Source organism: Saccopteryx leptura, chromosome 1, assembly GCF_036850995.1.
Source record: "Saccopteryx leptura isolate mSacLep1 chromosome 1, mSacLep1_pri_phased_curated, whole genome shotgun sequence".
Classification (NCBI taxonomy): Eukaryota; Metazoa; Chordata; class Mammalia; order Chiroptera; family Emballonuridae; genus Saccopteryx; species Saccopteryx leptura.
Window position 1 is genome coordinate 232721662 of NC_089503.1, and position 26286 is coordinate 232747947.

Genomic DNA, 26286 nt, shown 5'->3' on the forward strand with positions numbered 1-26286 from the left:
GATTCTTAATACCATTTCTTTTTTCTCACACTGTAATCCACAAACACAGTCTCAAGGGTTCAGAAATATTTTAATTTCAGATCAAAAGAACATAAAAATAAAGAGTATTTGCTTGTTCAGAAGATGCTTATTCCTTCAAATTCAAAGATTCACTTCTACCTACACGAATGTGCAGTACCTGGTTTATGATATGATGCTGTGTTCCTACCTCGCACAGACAGAATGCTTTCACTGACTACACTTCTACTGCTCACAAAAATTAGGGGATATTTCAAAATGAGTATGAAGCTGTAAAATATCCCCTAACTTTTGTGAGCAGCTCACAGTAGTATAGGCATGAAGAAGCCATCTCAGCAACTTAGAGCCTTGTCATCCTCTCAGGCCATAATGGTGTTTGGGGAGCAAACTCTAAAGCAGGAAAGCTGGCTTCTCTGCTCCATAGTCCCTTAATAATAAAACACAAACACTTGCCAGATGTGTGTAATTTATATACCTACTATTTATAGATATGGAACTTTAACCCAGCATTATCCAAGAGAAATGTAACATGAGCACTCTGCACATGTTATTTTACATTTTCTGAAGTCACAGTAAAGATAACAATAATAATAAATAAATAAAAGCTAATATTAATTTTCACTTTAATTTAACCCAACATATCCAAAATATTTTTATTTTAACATGTAATCAAAGTAAAAATATTGACAGACTAGTTTACATTTTTTCATGATAAGTTTTTGAAATATGGTGTTTCTTTTAAACATATAGCATATCTCAATTCAGATAACTCATGTTTTAAGTGCTGAGTATGCCACTGTAGCTATTGACTACTACATCAAACATCCTAGCTCTAACCAGGTAAGTTAAGGAGGCTGCCCAAGGTTCATGATGAAGCCATTAACATCAAAGAACCAAGAACCTCTTACTTGAATGTAGTTTTATCTACAAGTACAGTCAAGGGTTCAACAACCTCAATGACAGACCACAAACACAATGGTGGTTCCATAGATTATAACAGAACTGAAAATTTCCTATTGCCTAGAGATATGGTAACCTGTCCTAAAGTTGTAATGTTGTAATGTCATGGCATAAGTCACTACTGTTCTGTATGCATCTCAATCAGTAGTGATGCTATTGGCTAGAAATGCCTGGACCACTCACCTGGGCCAGTGAGCTTTCCACAGACATTTCCCCTTTCCAAACCAGTGTTACAACTCGCTCTACCCTTGTAGTTCTTATTGTAATTGCAAGATGCCCCTCAGTAATAAGCATTAGGAAACTTTAAAGAAAGAAAGAGTTTATTACTTACAGGCCCACTGCTATTCATGATAATTTACTGTTTCCTTAGTCCCTAACATTATCAACAGTTATATGAACAAAGGCAATAGTCATCTAACTGGCTCCCCCAAATCCACTTTTTGTTTCTACAGTGCAAACTCTGCATTGTAAGCCAGAGAAAAATTTTAAGTGAAAGTGCCATTCATTTGCTTAAATGATTCTCAGCCAATCAATTGGTTCTCATTGTGTTTATGATCAAGTTCTATCTCTGTGCCCTTAAAAGGATCTATAGAGTTGTACATGACTCATTTCTTACCTATCTATCTCTTCAGCTTTATTACTTTTCCATATTTTTTCTATTCCAGTTACACTGGCTGTATCTCAGTTCCTTGGTGATACCAACTTCAGGATGATCACACATCCTGTTTATTTTCTACAGTCTAGTTTTCATCTTTTCCTCAACTTGCTAACTACTACTCATCTTTCAAGACTTGGGTTACTTCATTTATTAAAAGAAGCCCTCTTTTTCAGACTGAGCTGAGTCTTCCTATTATCATATGCTAAGCCACCTGTAGTTCCTTCTTTGTAGTAACTTTAAAAATTCAGTATCTGTCTTTACTGCAAAATGTAGTTCTATAAAGATGGTAGAGCAGGATGAGTAAATATGCTTTCATTTATTTTTTGCAGTATCCCTAGTGATTTATACAATTTATGTATTTTAAATAAATATTTATGGACTTGATTCCTAACGAACTGGTTCTAAAACACTTACCTTTAATATTTGAATACACAGTAGTATCAAAAGAGCTTATGTCAATTGCTCCATTAATCTCATTGCTGGACATCAGTCTAAGTCAATACCCCCAAATTAAATGTATAAAGGCTTATACTCAATCTAGAAAATAGCAACACTATAACACAATAATTCAAACCTTCTTAATATCCCATAATAGAGAAATAAGTAAAGCATGCTACATCCATTAAAATACAACTAGGTAAGCATTAAACAATGAGGTTAACTGAGAATGTGAAAGGAAATAAAAAAAATACATGTAAAAAAACCACACACATGGATTTTCAATGTTAGAAACAATAACAAATACCAACAGAAAAATTGGAGCATTTAAAATTTTAAAAAATACACCAATATGTCAATAATACCCAAATTGATTTAAGTGGTGAGCTACTGGGTAAGTTTTTCTGTCACATTTGCTTTCCATTTTCCTAAAGTCTGTGTACTTTCTATAACTATCCTCTGTAATAGACAAAAGTAATACACTATTACATTGATTTATTCAATTCCTCTCAAAAGCAGAACACAGTGGTCACCAATCCCTTACAGCTGATGACACCAAAACTTATGCTTGAAAAATATTGAAAAAAGGAAATTTTCCTTAGGCTGAATATATAGCATGCTGTTTATTATTCCTACCAAAGAGAGCTGTTAGAATCAGAAAGTGATTGATGTAGGTCATTAAACTTTTAAAGCCCCCAAAGGACTGATATTCTTGTCATATAAATCTACTTTTGAAGGTGACTGTGGTTTTTACATCTCAAAGAGTTGAAACAATAAATAAATAAACTAATAGGAATATATTTACCATTTTCAGGAAAGGCAGAATGTCCCTAATCCAATGGGAAGTGATGAATCTAGTACGAGCTCTTTGAGAAAGAGGTAAGTGGAGTAGAAAAACCATACTGAGACAATGCAGTTTACAAAAATCTTCCACCTCTTGTAGGCTTAAGCAATTACTTTTCTCCTGAATAAAATAAAGAAGGTTAAGCCAGAGATCAGGTGGCTGTGAAATTCACATGCAGAATGTGCAACAAAAGTCAGTAGCCACATTCTGCTGTGCAGGAATCACATTATTTCATTCTTCATTCCTCATTTTGGAGAAAGTCCTTTTCTTCATACATAGACTTGATTGAGTTTTTACAGATGTGAGGTAAGACTGACAGGGAACTTCTGGTTCAATAGAAATTTACATAAAGCATTTTCAGTATTTTTAGTCAAACCAAACTTGACGTAGTAGATAAGGAAGTCATGATCTACAGGACTCGGTACTGATAGAACTACACAGTAATGCTCTTGTTTCCAATTTTAAAGTTATACTGAAAATCACCAGAGTGAGAAAACCATAACATTTATAAAAACACCCATTTAGAAAAAGGGTTAAGGAGTGATCATATTTAACATGATAGGACAAGCACTTCATTGGCATCTTCAAATGTTTACAGGTTCTAAGTGAAACAAGACTAAGACTTGTTTCAGAGTACCTCAAAGGGCCAGATAGGGGCTAATTATTAGATGTTCCAGAGAAATACATTTAATTTAGTATCATTTTTCCAATACCAATTTAAAATGGCATATCTATTCATGTACAAAGATTTTACTAAGAATATATTCAAGTAGATATTGAAAAGTTGAATACTGCATAAAGGATGCTAGGTAAAAAATGATGAGCCCTATTCATCTCTAAAACTGTAGAAGAGAGAAACAAACTTCACTTTTCTTTACTAAGAATCTTTAACCAAGAATCCCCAGCACTCAAATTGCATACAAAATAGCATGTGCACAAATGTGTGTGTCTAAGAGTGTGCGACTGTGTGCATGTGTGCACAAATACATAGAGATCGTAGGGACACATCCATTTAACCTTGAACCCTCTATGACTTGGATTGAGAAACTTTAGTAAAAGCCCTGAGTGAATATCTCTTGGATGCAAACACCAAGAAAGTGTGAATAGGTGACTTTTGTGCAGACACAAAGGAATGCATGTGATCTAGAAAATTAGCCTAGACCAGTAGTCCCCAACCCCCGGGCCACGGACTGGTACAGTCCACAGAGAAAGAATAAATAACATACGTTATTTCCGTTTTATTTATATTTAAGTCTAAACGATGTTTTATTTTTTAAAAATGACCAGATTCCCTCTGTTACATCCATCTAAGACTCACTCTTGATGCTTGTCTCGGTCACGTGATACATTTATCTGTCCCACCCTAAAGGCTGGTCTGTGAAAATATTTTATGACATTAAACCAGTCTGTGGCCCAGAAAAGGTTGGAGACCACTGGCCTAGAGGTTCTGGATTGCCCCTTCCTTTGTGCTTGTTAATTAGCAAAAGAAAAGAATGTACTGACCAATTTAGCCCTTTCTCCATGTAAGCAAAACAGCCATTATTCATTCTTACTCTTGTCACCTGATCTCCTTTCTCTGTAATCCTGTTACCTCTGTTCTGCTTCTGATAATAAAAGCTAAGGAAAAGGGAGATTCAGGAGGTGCCTATTTGCCTCCATTGGCAGGCCTCCCTCTCTTCCTCTTGACAAATTTGTATCATGAGTAGGTTTTTTTCCACACGACACTGGAGTACTACAGCAAGCTGGAGTATTACAGAGATAACTATTTAGTTGAGAGAAAACCCATAGTGATCAACATATTCTTAATGAACTATACCAACTATAAAAAGGTTGAGACTTTTAGCATCTGTCCAGCTAGGATGTCACTAAGACACTATAGCAAAAATATTCTTTCTAAATAGTTTTGTATTGTGGAACTTGAACAAGACAGACTGAGATTCAATCCACACTGGACTGTATGAACCTCAGTGTTCTCATATGTGAAATAGGGATAATAATACCTCCCTTAAAAGGCTATTGTGAGGACTTGATGTGGTGGTACAGGATGGCAGCAGAGTAGGCAGATGCACAGACGCCCAGCTCTCACCACCAAACTGGAATACAAATCAATTTAGGAAAAATCAGCGTAAAAAAACAACTCTGGACTACAAGAACAGCTCTCAAAAACCAAGGAGCAAAGAAGAAGCCACAACAAACCTGGTAGGGAACGCCTGAATCTCCCCTGCTTACAGGAATAGGGGGGGTGAGGCTGAGAGCCCAGAAGGGCTCTCACTCCAGGGAAAAGAGCAGAAAATACTTCTCACAGCCACTTGCCTGCAACCAGGAAGCGAGGTGTGTTGAAAAGACTAGCTTATCACCCAAGTGGAAAGAAGAGAGAGAGGGACAGACTGTGAGGGGCTAAGGAATGCAGGAGACGACCTAAAAAAGCTGACTCTGCTGGAGGTGGCCATAGCTGGGGGAGGGACTGAACCTTCCAAAAAACAGTACTGAATTGCTTCCGGATCAGAGATCTCCAGACATCTCTCCAGCTCCAATCAGTGAAACAAGATACAGCTGAAAACAAAAAGTGGGGAGGAGGGGCAGTAACACAGGTCTCCATGGAGATCTGAGATACACCTCCCCCTACTGAAGCTGAGAAAACACCCTGCTCCCAGAAAGATTAGTTGGTAGAAGAGGCCTTCAGAGTCTCAGGTTACACCCATTGCATTCCTGGATACAGTTTCAAGGAAGCCCCCTGCTGAGATCAGTAAACAAGACTATCATCTGTTAAGAAACAAACAAATCAAGACTTCAAAGCTGCCCAAATCCGAAAGTGGATTACAAATAATAGCTGATACCACCCCAAGAAGACCTAGAAATAACACAACTGAAAAGTGGAGGCAGACAACACCAAGCCTAGACTCAACCAACTCTACAAACAAAACACCGACAATGAGAAGACAAAGAAGTGCAATCCAAATGAAACCACAAGAGAATCCTTCAGGAGAAGAACTGAGTGATATGGAAATAATCAAACTTCCAGATGTGGAGTTCAAAATAATGATTGTAAGGATGCTTAGGGATCTTAGAACAACAATGGATGGTCATTATGAGCATGTAAATAAAAAAATAGCAAGTATAAAAAAGAATCAGTCGGAGATGACAAATACAATATCAGAAATAAAGACAACAATGGAAGAAATTAAAAACAGGATAGAGCTGAGGATCGAATCAGCGAGTTGGAGGACAACTGGAATGAAGGCATGAAAGCAGAGAAGAAAAAAGAAAAGAGTCAAAAAGACTGAGGAAACTCTTAAAGAGCTCTGTGACAACATGAAGAGAAATAACATCCGCATCATAGGGGTTCCTGAAGAAGAAGAGAAAGAACAAGGGATAGAGATTTTGTTCAATAATATTTTAGCTGAAAACTTTCCTAAATTAATACAGGAGAAAGCCCTGGCCGGTTGGCTCAGCGGTAGAGCGTTGGCCTAGCGTGCGGAGGACCCGGGTTCGATTCCCGGCCAGGGCACACAGGAGAAGCGCCCATTTGCTTCTCCACCCCTCCGCCGCGCTTTCCTCTCTGTCTCTCTCTTCCCCTCCCGCAGCCGAGGCTCCATTGGAGCAAAGATGGCCCGGGCGCTGGGGATGGCTCTGTGGCCTCTGCCCCAGGCGCTAGAGTGGCTCTGGTCGCAATATGGCGACGCCCAGGATGGGCAGAGCATCGCCCCCTGGTGGGCAGAGCGTTGCCCCTGGTGGGAGTGCTGGGTGGATCCCGGTCGGGCGCATGCGGGAGTCTGTCTGACTGTCTCTCCCTGTTTCCAGGTTCAGAAAAATGAAAAAAAAAAAATACAGGAGAAACTCTCACAAGTTCAAGAAGCACAGAGGACTCCATTAAAGAGAAACCCAAAGAAACCTACACCAAGACACATCATAATTAAAATACCAAAGCTAAGCAATAAAGAGAAAATATTAAAAGCTGCAAGAGAAAAAAAAAGCTATCACCTACAAAGGAGCTCCCATAAGGATGACATCTGACTTCTCAACAGAAACACTTGAGGCAAGAAGGGAATGGCAAGAAATATTCAAAGTAATGCAGAACAAGAACCTACAACCAAGACTACTTTATCCAGCAAGGCTATCGTTAAAAATCAAAGGAGAAATAAAAAGCTTCCCAGACAAAAAACAACTCAAGGAATTCATTACAACCAAACCAATGCTGCAGGAAATGTTAAGGGGCCTATTGTAAACAGATCAAAGTGGGGAAAAAATATAGCAAAAAAGGAATACAGCTTTAAAGAATAAAATGGCAACAAACAACTACATATCAATAATAACCATAAATGTAAATGGATTAAATGATCCAATCAAAAGACATAGCGTAGCTGCATGGATAAGAAAACAGGACCCGTACATATGCTGTCTACAAGAGACACACCTTAGAACAAAAGATAAACATAGATTGAAGGTAAAAGGATGGAAAAAAGCATTTCATGCAAATGGAAATGAAAAAAAAAGCTGGGGTAGCAATACTTATATCAGAAAAATTGGACTTTAAAACAAAGGATATAGTAAGAGATAAAGAAGGCCACTACATAATGATAAAGGGAGTAATCCAACAGGAAGATATAACTATTATAAATATCTATGAACCTAATATAGGAGCACCTAAATATATAAAGCAGACTTTGATGGATTTAAAGGGAAAAATCAACAGCAATACTATAATAGTAGGGGATTTCAATACCCCACTAACATCACTAGATAGATTCTCAAGAAAGAAAATTAACAAAGAAACAGCAGACTTAAAACACACTAGTTCAACTCGATTTAATAGATATCTTCAGAACCTTTCACCCTAAAGCAGCAGAATATATATTCTTTTCAAGTGCTCATGGTACATTCTCTAGGATAGACCACATGTTAGGGCACAAAAGTGCTCTCAACAAATTTAAGAAGATTGAAATCATATCAAGCACTTTCTCTGATCACAACGGCATGAAACTAGAAGTGAACTACAACAGAAAAGCTCAAATATTCTCAAACACATGGAAACTAAATAGCAGGTTGTTAAATAATAAATGGATTAAGAATGAAATCAAAGAAGAAATTTAAAAAATTCCTAGAAACGAATGATAATGAACATACAACAACTCAAAATTGATGGGACACTGCAAAAGCAGTACTGAGAGGGAAGTTCGTAGCATTACAGGCATACCTTGAGAAGCTAGAAAAAGCTCAAATAAACAACTTAACCCTGCATCTAAAAGAAATAGAAAAAGAACAGCAAGTAAAGCCCAAATGTAGTAGAAGGAAGGAAATAATAAAGATCAGAGCAGAAATAAATGACTTAGAGGCTAAAGAAACAATACAGAGGACCAATGAAACTAGGAGCTGGTTCTTTGAAAAGGTAAACAAGATTGATGAACCTTTAACTAGACTCACCAAGAAAAAGAGAGAGAGGACTTAAATAAATAAAATTAGAAATGAGAGTGGAGAAATAACAACTGACACAACAGAAATACAAAATATTGTAAGAAAATACTATGAACTGTATTCCAAAAAACTAGACAACCTAGATGAAATGGATAAATTCCTTGAAACATACAATCTTCCAAAAATTAATCTGGAAGAAACAAGAAACCTAAACAGACTGATTACACAAAATGAGATAGAAACAGTTATCAAAAACTCCCAACAAGCCCTGGCCAGTTGGCTCAGGAGTAGAGCGTCGGCCTGGCATGCAGGGGACCCAGGTTCGATTCCCCGCCAGGACACATAGGAGAAGCACCCATTTGCTTCTCCACCCCCACCCCCTCCTTCCTCTCTGTCTCTCTCTTCCCCTCCCGCAGCCAAGGCTCCATTGGAGCAAAGATGGCCCAGGCGCTGGGGATGGCTCCTTGGCCTCTGCCCCAGGCACTAGAGTGGCTCTGGTCATGGCAGAGGCACCCCGGAGGAGCAGAGCATCGCCCCCTGGTGGGCAGAGCGTCGCCCCTGGTGGGCGTGCCGGGTGGATCTCGGTCGGGCGCATGTGGGAGTCTGTCTGACTGTCTCTCCCCGTTTCCAGCTTCAGAAAAATACAAAAAACAAAAAAAAAAACAAAAAAAACTCCCAACAAAGAAAAGTCCTGGGCCTGATGTCTTCACAACTGAATTCTACCAAATATTCAAAGAAGAACTAACTTCTATCCTTCTCAAACTATTTCAAAAAATTCAAGAGGAAGGAAGACTTCCAAACTCCTTTTATGAGGTGAGCATAATTCTGATTCTGAAACCAAGCAAAGACAACACAAAGAAATAAAATTATAGGCCAATATCTCTGATGATATAGATGCTAAAGTCCTGAACAAAATATTAGCAAATCGGATCCAGCAATATATGAAAAAAATCATACACCATGATCAAGTGGGATTTATTCTGGGGAGGCAAGGCTGGTACAATATTCATAAATCAATCAATGTGATTTATCACATAGACAAAAAGAAGGAGAAAAACGATATGATCATTTCAATAGATGCAGAAAAAGCATTTGATAAAATCCAGCACCCATTCGTGATCAAAACTCTCAGCAAAGTGGGAATACAGGGAACATATCTCAACATGATAAAAGCCATCTATGAGAAACTCACAGCCAACATCATACTCAATGGGCAAAAAGCAATCCCCTTAAGATCAGGAACAAGGCAGGGGTGCCCCCTTTCATCACTCTTACTTAACATAGTCCTGGAAGTCCTAGCCACAGCAATCAGACAAAAAGTAGAAATAAAAGGCATTCAAGTTGGAAAAGAAGAAGTAAAACTATCATTATTAGCAGATGATATGATATTGTATATAGAAAACCCTAAAGTCTCAGTCAAAAAACTACTGGACTTGATAAATGAATTCAGCAAAGTGGCAGGATATAAAATCAATACTCAGAAATCAGAGGCATTTTTATATGCCAACAATGAACAGTCAGAAAGAGAAATTAAGGAAACAATCCCCTTCACTATTACAACCAAAAAAATAAAGTACCTAGGAGTAAACTTAACCAAGGAGACTAAAGACTTGTACTTGGAAAATTACAAAGCATTGATAAAAGAAATCAAGGAAGATACAAACAAGTGGAAGCATATACCATGCTCATGGTTAGGAAGAATAAACATCATTAAAATGTCTATATTACCCAAAGCAATCTATAAATTCAATGCAATACCAATTAAAATACCAATGACATACTTCAAAGATATAGATCACATATTTCAAAAATTTATATGGAACCAAATAAGAACATGAATAGCCTCAGCAATCTTAAAAAAGAAGAATAAAGTGGGAGGTATCACACTTCCTGATATCAAGTTATATTATAAGGCCATTGTACTCAAAACAGCCTGGTACTGGCATAAGAACAGGCATATAGATCAATGGAACAGAACAGAGAACCCAGAAATAAACCAACAGTTCTATGGACAACTGATATTTGACAAAGGAGGTAAGGAAATACAATGGAGTAGAGACAGCCTCTTTAACAAATGGTGTTGGGAAAACTGGACAGCTACCTGTAAAAAAAAAAAAAATGAAACTAGATCACCAGCTTACACCACTCACAAAAATAAACTCAAAATGGATAAAAGACTTAAATGTAGGCCATGAAACCATAAGCATCTTAGAAGAAAACATAGGCAGTAAGCTCTCCAACATCTCTCGGAGCAATATATTGGCTGATTTATCTCCAGGGGAAGTGAAATAAAAGACAGGATAAACAAATGGGACTATATCAAACTAAAAAGCTTTTGCACAGCTAAAGACAGTAAGAACAGAATAAAAAGACAAACTACACAATGGGAGAACGTATTCAACAATACATCTGATAAGGGGTTAATAACCAAAATTTATAAAGAACTTGTAAAACCCAACACCATGAAGAAAAAAATACAATAAAAAAATAGGTGAAAGAAATGAATAGACACTTCTCCAAAGAGGACATACAGATGGCCAAGAGGCATATGAAAAAATGCTCAACATCACTAATCATTAGAGAAATGCAAATTAAAACCACAATGAGATATCACCTCACACCAGTCAGAATGGTGCTCATCAACAAAACAACACAGAAAAGTGCTGGCTGGTGAGGATGTGGAGAAAAGGGAACCCTCCTGCACTACTGGTGGGAATGCAGACTGGTGTGCCACTGTGGAAAACAGTATGGAGATTCCTCAAAAAACTGAAAATTGAACTGCTTTTTGACCCAGCTATCCCACTTTTAGGAATATACCCCAAGAACACCATAGAACAGCTCCAAAAGGAGAAATGCATCCCCATGTTTGTGGCAGCATTGTTCACAATAGCGAAGATCTGGAAACAGCCCAAGTGTCTGTCAGAGGACGAGTGGATTAAAAAGCTTTGGTACATATATACTATGGAATACTACTCAGCCATAAGAAATGATGACATTGGATCATTTACAATAACAAGGATGGACCTTGATAACATTATACGGAGTGAAATAAGTAAATCAGAAAAAACTAAGAACTATATGAATCCATACATAGATGGGACATAAAAATGAGACTCAGAGACATGAACAAGAATGTGATGGCAATGGGGGGGGAGGGGGAATGGGGCGAGAAAGGAGAGAGGAAGTGGAGGAGGGGAGGGGCACAAAGAAACACAGATAGAAGGTGACAGAAGACAATTTGACTTTGGGGGAGGGATATACAGCACAATCAAATGTCAAAATAATCTGGAGATGTTTTCTCTCAACATATGTACCCTGATTTATCAATGTCACTGCATTAAATTTAATAAAAAAAAAAGGCTATTGTGAGAATTAAATGTCATGAAGCATATAAAGAACTCAGAATAATGTAATATTATAAGCTCTCACCAAGTGTGAATTTCCTTTCTCATTTCCCTTTCCTCTGGAAGGTTGGACAAATTTGAATAAACATCTGCATAGTAAACCACTAAATCTTATAACAGGACAATATATGATTTTTATTTTAAAAAATCATAGATTTTCTCTTTTTGAAAAGTTTATGTAAGTAAATTAGGGAAATAAATGAATATCAAATGGAAGATATAGTAGATGAAAATCAATAAAATTTCCGGTGGCAAGATTGTGATGGAATAGGAGGGCACAACAACTTCCACCTGCCAGAACCAAAGTGGATTACAACTTAATTTTAAGAACCATGATCTGGTAAAACCAACTTTGGAATAAACTAAGAAGACTCTTTAACCAAGGAACACTGAAGAAGCCACACTAAGACTGGTAGGAAAAGTGGAAAGGGCTGCCCAGCTCCCAGGAGCAAACGGCAGCCCGGAGGGACTCATGTGGCAGGAAGCAAGTTTAGCATAGTGGGGCGGGTCCTGGGCCCCAGGAACAAAGCCCCAGCCTGCAGCCCCAGAGCCTAGAAGAAGCATATGGACAGTGTTTAGCTGTTTGTGAGAAAGAGTCAGATTTCTCAGACCCAGGATTATTCTTAAAGGAACCGTGCAGAAAACCTCTTTCACAATCTCTAATCTGGGACTCTGGAAGACTGGGAAGAGTTGAGAGGACCGAAGTGGCAGGAAGAGAGTGTAATCTAGGAAGCACTCTGAGGAACAGCCACCCTAACCCCTGGGCTGAGTCACCCCCCCAAATCTAAAGTGAATATTTCCCCTGGAACCAACAATACCAGTAAAGGGAAGTAGGACACCAGCCAAACAATCTCTCCCATAGCACTCAGAGCAGAGTCGCTTAGAAGGAGGGAGCCTTCAGGAATACAGTATTAAGTGCTGAGGTCTGAGCACCAGCACCCCAACCCACACTGCTGAGGGCTTGCCAGAGGGTGGATAGCAGCGAGACACAGAAGCATGGTCCCATCGGCGGGGGTGAAAGCCTGCCGACCATGACTGAGGCCTGGCGAGAGCTCAGTCTCACCCAACAAGAGCAGAAGGGGTAGACGAAAGCGGTCCAACCTAGCTGCGGGTTGGGTGAGCAAGAGTGATCCTGCCTGTAATCCCACCCACAGGAGAAAGGAGAAAGCTGGGAAACTGCAGACACTCATGGCTGAGCATGGACATGCAGCCCTGCCCGGCCCATGGAGCTGGCATATAAGTGCAGCTCCACCCACAGGGGGTGAGGTGAAACCTGGGAAACAGATGGAGAAACGCGGCTGAGCATAGGTTCACAGCCCCACCTGCAGTGCTGAGGCTTGCGACTCTGGCGTGGCGCACAGACCCACCCTTGGGGGCAAGGTGAAGGCCAAGGCCAGCAGAGGCTTTTAGACCGGGTACGTGAAAACAGCCCTCCCCCCCATATGGAGGAGAGGTGGAAACCACAGCAACTGCCATAGCAGGCCAGCACTGACAATGCCCATACCCAAATGCCAAGGCAGCGGCAGAGGGGGTGGCGGGCCTGAAGACATAAAAGACCGATGGAACACAGAGGCCACACACCTTGGATTCCAGTAACTACACACTTTTTATACACAGACAGAATGGGAAGGCAAAGAAATGCAACCTAAATGAATCAAGAGAAATTTCTAGAAAAGGACTTGAACAAATCAGATATAACCAAATTACCAAATGCACAGTTTAAAATAACGATTGTTAGGATGCTCAAAGATCTTAGAACAAAAATAGATGGACATAATGAACACCTAAATAAAGAGATAGCAAATTTTAAAAAAGACATTGAAATAATAAAAAAGAATTAGTCAGAAATGACAAATACAATATCAGAAATGAAGACTACAATGGAAGGAATTAAAAGCAGAATGGATGAAGCTGAGGATTGAATAAGTGAGTTAGAGGACAAAATAAACCAGTGGTAGTCAACCTAGTCCCTACCGCCCACTAGTGGGCGTTACAGGTTTCAAGGTGGGCGGTAGCGGAGCAACCAAAGTATAAATAAAAAGATAAATTTAACTACAGAAAGTTGTTTCATAAAGATTTATTCTGCCAAACTTAACAAAAATCCAACATAAAGTACTTGGTAAGTAATTATTATTATATGCTTTAACTTGCTGTAACTCTGCTTTATAAATTTTATAAAACAAAGTTACTTCCCTACTTTATAAATCACCATTACTGTGTAACTGGTGGGTGGTTAGAAAATTTTATTACTAACAGAGATACAAAAGTGGGCGGTAGGTATAAAAAGGTTGACTACCCCTGAGATAAATGAACACATGGAAGCAGAGCAGCAAAAAGAAAAGACTCAAAAAGTCTGAGGAAACTTGGAGAGCAATGTGCCAACATGAAGAGAAATAACATCTGCATCATAGGGGTTCCTGAAGAAGAAGAGAAAGAACAAGGGATACAGGCATTGTTCAATCAAATCATAGCTGAAAACTTCCCTAAATTGATGAAGGAAAAAGTCACACAAGTTCAGGAAGCACAGAGAATTCCATTAAAGAGAAACCCAAAGAAATCCACACCAAGACACATCATAATTAAAATACCAAAGCTAAGAAATAAAGAGAAAATATTAAAAGCTGCTAGAGAAAAAAAGGCTATCACCTACAAAAGACCCCCATAAGGATGACATCCGATTTCTCAACAGAAACACTGAGGCCAGAAGAGAATGGCAAGATATATTCAAACTAATGCAGAACAAGAGCCTACAATCAAGACTACTTTATCCACCAAGGCTATCATTTAAAACTGAAGGAGAAATAAAAACCTTCCCAAACAAAAAAAACACTCAAAGAATTCATTACACCCAAACCATGCTGCAAGAAATGTTAAGGGGCCAGTTGTAAACAGAACAAGAGGGAAAAGAATATAGCAAAAGAAGAATACAGCTTTAAAGAATAAAATGACAAGAAACAACTACATATCAATAATAACCTTAAATGTAAATGGATTAAAGGATCCAATCAAAAGACATAGGGTAGCTGTATGGATAAGAAAACAGGACCCATACATATGCTGTCTTCAAGAGACACACCTCAAATCAAAAGATGCACATAGACTGAAGGTAAAAGGATGGAAAAACATATTTCATGCAAATGGAAATAAGAAAAAGCTGGGGTAGCAATACTTATATCAGACAAAATAGACTTTAAAACAAAGGTTATAGTAAGAGATAAAGAAGGTCACTATGTAATGATAAAGGGAGAAATCCAACAGGAAGATATAACCATTATAAAATCTATGCACCTAATATAGGAGCACCTAAATATATAAAGCAGACTTTGATGGATATAAAGGGAAAAATCAATAGCAATACTATAATAGTAGGGGATTTCAATACCCCATTAACATCACTAGATAGATCCTCAAGAAAGAAAATTAAAAAGAAACAGCAGACTTAAAAGACACACTAGATCAACTAAATTTAATAGATATATTCAGAACCTTTCACCCTAAAGCAGCAGAATATATATTCTTTTCAAGTGCTCATGGTACATTCTCAAGGACAGACCACATGTTTGGGCACAAAAGAGGTCTCAACAAATTTAAGAAGATTGAAATCATATCAAGCATTTTCTCTGATCACAATGGCATGAAACTAGAAATCAACCACAACAGAAAAACTGAAAAAACTCAAACAGTAGGAAACTAAATAGCATGTTATTAAATAACGAATGGGTTAACAATGAGATCAAAGAAGAAATTAAAGAATTCCTAGAAATGAATGATAATGAACATACAACAACTTAAAATCGATGGGACACAGCAAAAGCAGTACTGAGAGGGAAGTTCATAGCATTACAGGCATACCTTGAGAAGCTAGAAAAAGCTCAAATAAACAACTTACCCTGCATCTAAAAGAAATAGAAAAAGAACAGCAAGTAAATCTCAGAGGTAGTAGAAAGAAGGAAATAATAAAGATCATAGCAGATATAAATGACATAGAGGCTAAAGAAACAATATAGATGATCAGTGAAACCAGGAGCTGGTTCTTTGAAAAGGTAAACAAGATCTATGAACCTTTAGCTAGACTCACCAAGAAAAAAAAAAGAGAGGACTCAAATAAATAAAATTAGAAATGAGAGTGGAGAAATAACAACTGACACAACAGAAATACAAAGAATTGTAAGAAAATACTTGAAGAATTATATGCCAAAAAATTACAAACCTGATGAGAGGAACAAATTCTTGAAACAGATAATCTTTTAAAAATCAATCAGGAAGAATCAGAAAACCTAAACAGACGGATTACAACAAATGAGATGAAAACAGTTATCAAAAAACTATCAACCAAAAAAAAAAAAAAAACTCCCGACAAACAAAAACCTAGGACCAGATGGCTTCACAAGTGAAGTCTACCAAATATTCAAAAAAGAATTAACTCTTATCCTTCTCAAGCTATTTCAAAAAATTCAAGAGGAAAGAAGACTTCCAAGCTCCTTGTATGAGGCGAGCACTATTCTGATTCTAAAACCAGGCAAAGGCAACACAAAGAAAGAAAATTATAGGTCAATATCCCTGATGAATTTAGATGCTAAAATCCTCAACAAAATATTAGCAAATGGGATCCAGCAATATATGAAAAAAAAATCATACACCATGATCAAGTGAGATTTATTCTGGGGAGGGAAGGCTGGTACAATATTTGTAAATCAATAAATGTGATTCATCATATAAACAAAAGGAAGGAAAAAAGCCACATCATAATTTCAATAGATGCAGAAAAAGTATTTGATAGAATCCAGCGCCCATTTATGATAAAAACACTAGCAAAGTGGAAATACAGGGAACATACCTCAACATGATAAAAGCCATCTATGACAAACCCACAGCCAACATCATACTCAATGGGCAAAAATTAAAAGCAATCCCCTTAAGATCAGGAACAAGACAGGAGTGCCCTCTTTTTAGCACTCTTATTCAACATAGTTCTGGTAGTCCTAGCTACAGCAATCAGACAAAAAGAAGAAATTAAAGGCATCCAAATTGTAAAAGAAGAAGTAAAACTATCATTATTTGCAGATGATATGATATTGTATATAGAAAACCCTAAAGTCTCAAAAAACTACTGGATCTGATAAATGAATTCAGCAAGGTGGCAGGATATAAAATTAATATTCAGAAATCAGAGGCATTTTTATACACCAACAATAAACTGTCAGAAAGAGAAATTAAGGAAACAATCCCCTTCACTATTGCAATCAAAAACTAAAGTACCTAGGAGTAAATTTAACCAAGGCGATAAAAGACTTGTACTCGAAAATTATAAAACATTGATGAAAAAAATCAAGAAAGATACAAACAAGTGGAAGCATATACTGTGCTCATGGTTAGGAAGAATAAACATCATTAAAATGTCTATATTACTGAAAGCAATTTATAAATTCAATGCAATACCAATTAAAATACCAATGACATACTTCAAAGATATAGAACACATATTTCAAAAATTTATATGGAACCAAAAAAGAACATAAATAGCCTCAGCAATCTTGAAAAGGAAGAATAAAGTAGGAAGCATCACACTTTCTGATATCAAGTTATACTACAAGGCCATTGTACTCAAAATAGCTTGGTACTGGCATAAGAACAGGCATATAGATCAATGGAACAGAACAGAGAACCCAGAAATAAACCCACACCTTTATGGCTAACTGATATTTGACAAAGGAGGTAAGAGCATACAATGAAATAACGACAGCCTCTTTAACAAATAGTGTTGGGAAAATTGGACAGCTACCTGCAAAACAATAAAACTAGACCAGCAACTTACACCATTCACAAAAATAAACTCAAAATGGATAAAAGATTTAAATGTAAGCCGTAAAACCATAAACATCTTAGAGGAAAACATAGGCAATAAGCTCTCTAACATCTCTTGCAGCAATATATTTGCTGATTTATCTACATGGGCAAGTGAAATAAAAGACAGAATAAACAAATGGGACTATATCAAACTAAAAAGCTTTTGCACAGCTAAAGACAATAAGAACGTAATAAAAAGACAAACTACACAATGGAGAATATATTCGACAATATGTCTGATAAGGAGTTAATAACCAAAATTTATAAAGAACTTGTAAAACCCAACACCAGGAAGAAAAACAATACAATCCAAAAATGGAAAAAAGAAATAAATAGACACTTCTCCAAAGAGGACATACAGATGGCCAAGAGGCATATGAAAAAATACTCAACATCACTAATCATTAGAGAAATGCAAATTAAAACCACAATGAGATATCACCTCACACCAGTCAGAATGGCACTCATCAACAAAACAACACAGAAAAGTGCTGGCTGGCGAGGATGTGGAGAAAAGAGAACCCTCCTGCACTACTGGTGGGAATGCAGACTGGTGCAGCCGCTGTGGAAAACAGTATGGAGATTCCTCAAGAAATTAAAAATGGAACTGCCTTTTGACCCAGCTATCCCACTTTTAGGAATATACCCCAAGAATACCATAACACTGTTTCAAAATGAGAAGTGCATCCCCATGTTTGTGGCAGCATTGTTCACAATAGTGAAGATCTGGAAATAGCCCATGTGTCCATCAGTGGACGAGTGGATTAAAAAGCAGTGGTACATATATACAATGGAATACTATGGGACCAATGAAAAAAAGGAAATCTTACCTTTTGTGACAACATGGATGGACCTGGAAACTATTATGTTAAGTGAAATAAGCCAGGCAGAAAAAGAAAAATATCATATGACCTCACTAGTTTGAGGAATCCAATGAACAATGTGAACTGAGGAACAAAATTGAGACAGAGGAGAGATCAAAGGGACCAGAAGAAAAGAGGACAGAGGGAAAGAGGATGATAGGAAGAGATAAACCTGAAAGGAAGGGGGGAGAGCACTATGGGGAAGGGGGCAAGGGAAATGTTGAGGGGAATAAGGGGGAGAAGGGATGAATTCGGGGCAACACTACAATCTATGTAGACACAATAAATTAGAATCAATAAAAAAATCAATAAAATTTCAAAAGTTGAGAGTAATGGTGTTTCATGGTAAAGCTATAACAATCACACCTGTTGGGTTTTAGTTTTAGTTTTCTGAGAAGAGGTATTCTTCTTTCTGTTTTCTAAAAAGTGATGGTACATTCTCAGAAACAACGAGCATGAAGTAACACAATGAACACGCCGAATGTCAGATCCTTCTGGCCAGATTTGCTTAAGCAGAGAAATAGTTTCACATGCCTGTCACAAAGGAAATAGTGAAATGTCATGATATTTATAAAAATATTTTTATTTATAACTGATCTTACTAGAAGAAATCATACAGAAAAAAATAGATATGATCACATAAAACTATAAATATTTCTGTTAACATGATAAACATTTTAAATAAAAAATTATAAGAAATATTTCAGTGAAACCCTTAAAAATATAGATTTTTAAAAGTGTTCTATAAATCAATAGGAAAACATCTGAGCCTTTAATAAGGCATGAGCAGGTAATACACAAAAGAAATACAAATATAATAGAAAAAATGCTAAACCTCTTTGATAATAAAAAGAACAATTAGGTATCATAGTTTTCCTTTCAAGTCAGCAAAGTATATTTTAATGATAACAGCACTGACATGCAATGTTATTTTTCTCATACTTTATTAATACAAGTATTAATAGGTACAGAATTACCAGAAAGTTATTGGGCAATACTTATGATTATCATTAAATATTTGGTGACACTTTTTGTTGGGCTATTCAAGTTCTAAATCTAGGTTAGGTAAATAATACAAAGTGTGTACCAAGGTTTATGTACCAAGATGTTCTTCACAGAGTTATTTGTAAAAGTTGAGAATGATATATTCTCAACTGTATAAGAATACATAAATCACCATTAAAAAGATATATTTTAAAAAATGTGAGTTTTCAAAAAATTAAGACTAGAATTACCATATGACCCAGCAATTCCTCTACTGGGTATCTATCCCAAAAACTTGAAAACATTGGTACATAAAGATACATGCACCCCCATGTTCATTGCAGCATTATTCACAGTGGCCAAGACATGGAAACAATCAAAGTGCTCCTCGATAGTAGATTGAATAAAGAAGATGTGGTACATATATACTATGGAATACTACTCAGCCATAGATATGACAATATAGGGTCATTTATGACAACATGGATGGACCTTGAGAACATTATACTGAGTGAAATAAATAAAAGAGGAAAAACTAATAACTGTATGATTTCACACATAGGTGGGATACAAAGCTAAGACTCATGGACATAGATAAATGTGCAGTGGTTACCAGCGGGGAGGGCAATGTAGGGAAGGGAAGGGAAGGAGGTGTGGGGGAAACGTCTAAAGAGGGACAAATATAAGGTGACGGAAAATGATTTGGCAGTAGGCGATGAATATATGACATAATTGACTAATCAAATGATAGAGTGATGTTTACTTGAATCTATGTACACTTATTGATCAATGTCACTCTGTTAATATTAATTTTCTAAATAAATAAATTTTTAAAAATATAAGTTTCTACCTCTAAGTGGTAGATCTATGTGTAATCATGGTGTAATGAGTATGAAAGGATTTTGGAGGAATAACACTAGGACATACTGAAATCTAGATATTATACTTAATTAAATTGAAGTTAGTCTATATTCCAATGTGAGGCATTATATTACTCATAGAATATTTTTTATATTATGCATTTTCCTAAAATTCTATCATACACATGTTTTGTGGCATTTCCATGTAGTTGAAAACAGTAGAGTCTGTAATAATCAGCTTCCTAAAAATATTAAATAGTTTATATCTATAAATATTCTACATAAAATCATACTCTCAGAATTAAGAAGATAGAAGAATGATACTGCAAAATAACTGTATAAGAAAAACATGAACAAATTCCAGCTCTGCAATCCTGCATGATCCTGTGGCCCACTTTATCCCAACTCAAGGCTTTATAGTGACTGGAGAGAGATTGGGAATAATTATAGGAACTATAAAGGAGAAACATTAGTGAAAAGTGAATTGGAAGAACCACTAGAATTAAATCTATTCTCAGTCTAAAAATTCAATAAAAGTAACCAGGTAGAATAGAGCACAGACTACAGACAACAAATTTTCAAGTATGTACAACTTAAAGCATCAGATGGCATACATAAGGCCAGGCACAGGATTTAAGGAGACAGACCCAGTTTATAAGTCCTAGTAGCAATGGCACTCCAGTAACAACAAACATGCCTTATTCTCAGATCTTGGCTTCCAATGCCATTTTTCAATAAAAGCAACCAGAGCTCCTTGGAAAAGTGGTTGATTTCAGGGCTGAGGCAGGGAAAATACAAGAGGATATTGGAACATCTTGTGGCTTCAAAAAGTAAGACAGTACTCAAAAAAGAATGAGGCTTGATGAGTTTGGAGATAAATATACTTCTGTGTAACCATCACCATTATCTATGTCATCAAACCTCAATAAAGTGATTTAGAAAATAAAACAGATGGGGAGCTGGTAAAAGAATGCAGGTGCAAAGCTGATGGAGCTTCTAATGTTCAAACCTGGAACAGTTTGAGCACCAAAATAATTATTGTATTGAACTTTAACCTATACTATAAAATGAATATTCATTAATCTATGCTAGTGTAAATAAACAGATAAATGAACTCTCTTACTCAGTATATTTCTAATTAATAAATGTAGAATGACAGAGTAAAATAGAAAATAACCACAGGTAAAAATATCAGTTTATAATTGTTGTAGACAAAGGCCACTGGTGAGGTCTAAAATCAATTGTTTGAGAAGAAACAGGATTTGCAGAGTCAGGAAAGAGTAACTTTAGAGGGGAGAGGGTTGGCAGGCACCAGCTTACGCAGTGTTTAGACATATCCATATTATGAGCCCTTTGATACTACTACATGGAGGACACAGCATCAATTCAGTGGCATTCTTGACAAGAACACATAACCTCATTCCAACCATGAGAAAACAACAGACAAGTCCAAATTGAGGGATATTAACAAAATAACTGATCAATGCTTTTCAAAATGTCAAGGTCATGAAAGACAAGGAAAGACTGAGAAACTACATATTACAGATTGGAGGAGATTAGAGAGAAATAGCTGAGTAAATAGATGTGGGACCCTGGATAGAATCCTGGAATAAAAAGCAGTATTAGTAGAAAAGTAAGTGAAATTCAAGTAAGGTCTGAAGCTTAATAGTGTTATTTCTGATGTTAATGTTCTGGTTTTGGTCAATGCACTATAGTTACATAAGATGAAAACATTAGGGGAAGTTGTGTGAGAGTTATATAGGAACATTTTTATATAATTAAACAATTAGTTCAAACAAAAGGCTTTTAAAATAAGTTTCAGTACCTCTTCCATCATATTGTGCCATCTTAAATTTCCAAAAACAGTTTGGAATGCCAAAACACGATGTTCTTTCAATTTTTTAATCAGGACTTGATAAGCATTCTCAATCCTCATTTTATTCTGTAAAAGGAAGACAAGTCACATAAACTGTCATAAATAAAGTATCTAATTATGTTCCAATACAGAAATACCAGATATTAGAGATATGATTAATATATTTCTAAGCAAAAAAGAAAAAAATACACTAAAGAAATTACAGATCAACAATATTTTCAAAGCCCACCAGCAGGCATTATTTTGTCTTTGCCAAATCAACTTCTGTCTGGGAAATCAGTGTACTTAATTTTTTTTAACTACTTTATGAAGGTATAATTATCATAACATAAATTCACTCCCTTTAAGGGTAAAATTCCATGATGTTTGGCAAATTTATCGAGTTGTGCAACTGTTACCATAATCTAATTTTACATTATTTCCAACATCTCAGAAAGAAACATTGTGTAATTTCAATACTTTATATTTTATTATGAAAAATTTCATATATGCACATAAATAATGATCTCCCCCCAGATACCTATCATTCAGCAACAGCCCTTAGCAACATACATTGCACTTTTATTTATTATCTCACAGTCCTCAATTGATAAATAAATGAAATAATATCTTTAAAGTGATTGTTTGATAAATTAGGAAATAAATTATTTTAGCAAATATAACATCCTCCAGTAAAATATTCCTCTTAAGAATGTTGTAGTGCATCTTTCAAACTCAGATTTAGAAATTGCTCTAACAGAATAAAATGAGATCAACTGATTACTGTACCTTCTCTCAAAATAAAAATGAATCCCAGGACTGTTCTTCTCAGAGTACTCAACTAGAGTTTAATAACTGGAGTTCTAACTAAAGCAGATTTTATGATAGCCATCTTATCAGATTTTATGATAACCATCTGGATGTCTCCAAAACCATGAGAGAGATGTGACACTATTTTCAAAGAGTAAAAAATGCTAACTGACTCAAAAACCATATAGAATTATTTTCATATTCAGAATCCACTATAAGTAATAAAAATTAAACAGAAATTAGATTTATTTGTAAAATCAATATACACTTTTGACTCCTGAGAGTTCAATATAGTAAAGTCAAATATACTAATATAACAAAATAAGATCATAGAATTAAAATTTGAACTACTTTTAAATTCTATTAAGGATTTAATATTCAGAAATAAACTTATTTCGGTTATTTTCCTTTTTCATTACCTTCTCCAGGGTTTTTGCATTAAAAGCTACTTTTTTAACTATTATCTCACTAGTATGTTTCAGCAACAGGGGCATAATTTTATCTCCAGTTGAATGCATGTCTGTATCTCATTAACTCAAAAGCAGTATCCACAGTAGTGAAACAGATAAAGGATGGATAGAGTAAGACTGCCTCTTTTATATACATACTCTGTTTATTAATCTGGTGTTGATGATGAGCAGATTACTTACTCAAGTATTTGTTTCCTTATCTGCAAAACACAGATGCTACTAACACACCTATCTTACAGGGTTGTTGTGAAGGTTAAATAAAATGACTCATGGAAAGAACCAAGCACTATTGCTATGACAATATGCTAGTGCTCAATAATGACTGTATTTGTATTATTATGATTACTGATGTTCTGTTCCTCTCTGTTAAAACAATGATAACTTCCATATAAGAGGTAAAAAAAAACAAAAAAAACTGAGCCAAGTAGTTTAGAAAATTTTGTAAAATTCTACAAAAAAATTCTTTTTGATATAAATTACCTCCTTGAAAAACCTTTGATTATAGTACTTGCTTGGTATAAAGTATGCATAAAGTCGAAGAAGATCAGATGTTTGCCCTGAGGAAAGCACAGCATTGACTTTCATTGCCCAAGACTGAATGATTAAAAAGTTGAAAAGATGTGTTTGTTCATGGTTCAAGCCTTCGTCTGCAACTATCAGGAAATATGGGTAACTCTCTTCCAAGAAAGTTTTCCATTCTTGTGATAAGCATCCAGAAAATTGTGTTCGAACATCAATGGTGTTATTATGCTGAAGATGAAGAATTAAAGCAGTTCTCAAAGAAAGAAGTTCAGGGGAGTTGAAATATGCATATTCAGCATCCTGTGTGGGAGGAGTAAAGTACATTATTTTGAAATTATCACTTAGTAGTTTGCAAAATTAGTTGATTAACACATAATTAAAGCCATTAAAGGAATAGGTTCCAACACACTTCTGCTCTGTTTTATAGTCAGGGAACAGACCTTTAAACCGTGACTGTCATATCACAAATACATGCCATAAACCACAACTTGGATTTAAATCAGGTCTCCATTTTAAGTAGGCACACAACACTCAGGATTTATCATACTTTTTATTTCCACTCTAATTCAATTCCTCTCCAATCTCATTTTAAATAGTAAAAAGGGACACAAAAATATATCAAACCCAATGGTAGACATAAATTATCCAGAATATGGAAAGTGCACTAGGGGTCACTTTGTTTCAGAAGACTGTCCTGGGTCATTGTGACCCTCCTGAAGCAGCACAGGATTTTCTCAACAGACCAAAATTAGTGCAATCAACTGACTGTACATATTAGACAAGAATCCAGGTTCTTTATTCAGAACACTGCTTGCAAGCAGTCAGCAGTGTTCAAAATTCTAACAATAATGTGAATCACAAAATGATTGAACAGATATATACCATCATTCTTAAGATAGCACGCTAGTTACCTTCAGGGATCGGATGAGGAAGGGGTGGTAATGGTTATACATACAGTGGTACCTTAACACACAAGTTTAATTCGTTTTATGGCCGAGCTCATGACTCAATTAGCTCGTGTGTCAAATTGAGTTTCCCCATTTAAATTAATGGGAATATAATTAATCCATTCTGGACCTCAAAAACCACACAAAGTTTTTGTTTTATATGCTTTTAAATAAGAAAATGTACTTTATAAATAATAAATACATATATATATATATATATATATATATATATATATATATATATATATATATATATAAAATGAGAGAGTGTGAAGAAATAAACTGGTTTATGAAGTGTATTTACCTTCAAAGTCAGACGAAAATGCTGGCAGAGGGGGAGGAGACATCAGCATAACAATGGCCCTCCCCAAGCTGGAAGGTAATTAGCAATTTCACAGACAGCTGTCCAGGCCATTTTTAACAATAAAAGTGAGCAAACTCAGAAAATATAAATTTACAAACTTATTTGCCCAACAATCATCATTTTCTTAACTGACTTTGCCTTTTGCGCCACACTTTCCTCACTTTGACTTAGAGGCCATTTCAACAAAAACCTTTCCATGGAAGTTTGTTTCTTTCGCCCTTTCAGAACGTTTGGCAGGATATCTAGTGGAGGGTGGCAGAAGCTCGTGATTCAAATATCCACTCGTGACTTAGAGCAAAAAATCCTGTGAATGACTCCTCATCTCTCAAATTGCTTGTGATTTAAAGTGCTTGTATGTCAAGGTACCACTGTATCAGTATTTGAAATTGCTAAAATTGTATTAATAAAATAAAAAGCAGAGCAGATGTATTCCCTTGGAGGTATTTACTAAAGAGCAAATAATAAAGAAGCAGCATTAGTGACTTTGACATTCTTCTGGGATCAAATAGATTGATTGCTGAGTTTTGAAGATAGATAAAAGACTAGAATTCAGGTTATTAGACTACTGTTTAGGAGATTTCTCATTCTCTTTCATGATCTTGTGCTTTTACAATATAGTTCCATTATTGTGACTAAAAAATAGTCTTAAATGTAGTAATTCCTTAATACTGGAATTATAAATTTTTTATGTTCTTCCTTTTAAATTTTCTAAATATTTACAGATATATTTCAATTTGTAATAAGAAAAAACTAGTTATACTATAATAAATTATTGTTTTAGTTCTCAAATCATAGAAAGGAACTCAACTGTCACATGGTACCTTGAAGAAAACTATGGCAAATTGTCCTCCTTTACTAATAAGATCCACAAGATAGCGTTCAACCAGATAGAAGAAGTGGAGGTCCTGTCCCTGCTTTAATGACTTCTCACAAATGCATGTGACAAGTAATGAATCTCCATCAATCAGAAAAAATTCAGATTCAACAAAATCATTGAATATACTGGAATATCTAAAATAAAAACAGTTAA

The 26286-nt window shown here is 36.0% G+C and overlaps 1 protein-coding gene across 3 annotated transcripts in view; it reads right to left on the reverse strand.

Moving 5' to 3' along the window:
- LOC136407126 (probable ATP-dependent RNA helicase DDX60) overlaps positions 1-26286 on the reverse strand; it is a 123512-nt gene that overhangs the window by 68116 nt on the left and 29110 nt on the right. Inside the window, exons 5-9 of one of the 3 annotated variants that reach the window (XM_066387764.1) lie at positions 26078-26267; positions 23904-24245; positions 22114-22230; positions 18811-18978; positions 2880-3038 (exon numbers count right to left, since the gene is read on the reverse strand). In XM_066387764.1, coding sequence (XP_066243861.1) covers positions 2880-3038; positions 18811-18978; positions 22114-22230; positions 23904-24245; positions 26078-26267 — 976 coding nt within the window. The remainder of the gene's footprint in view (positions 1-2879; positions 3039-18810; positions 18979-22113; positions 22231-23903; positions 24246-26077; positions 26268-26286) is intronic. The other 2 variants (XM_066387782.1, XM_066387771.1) reach the window with 2 other exon arrangements.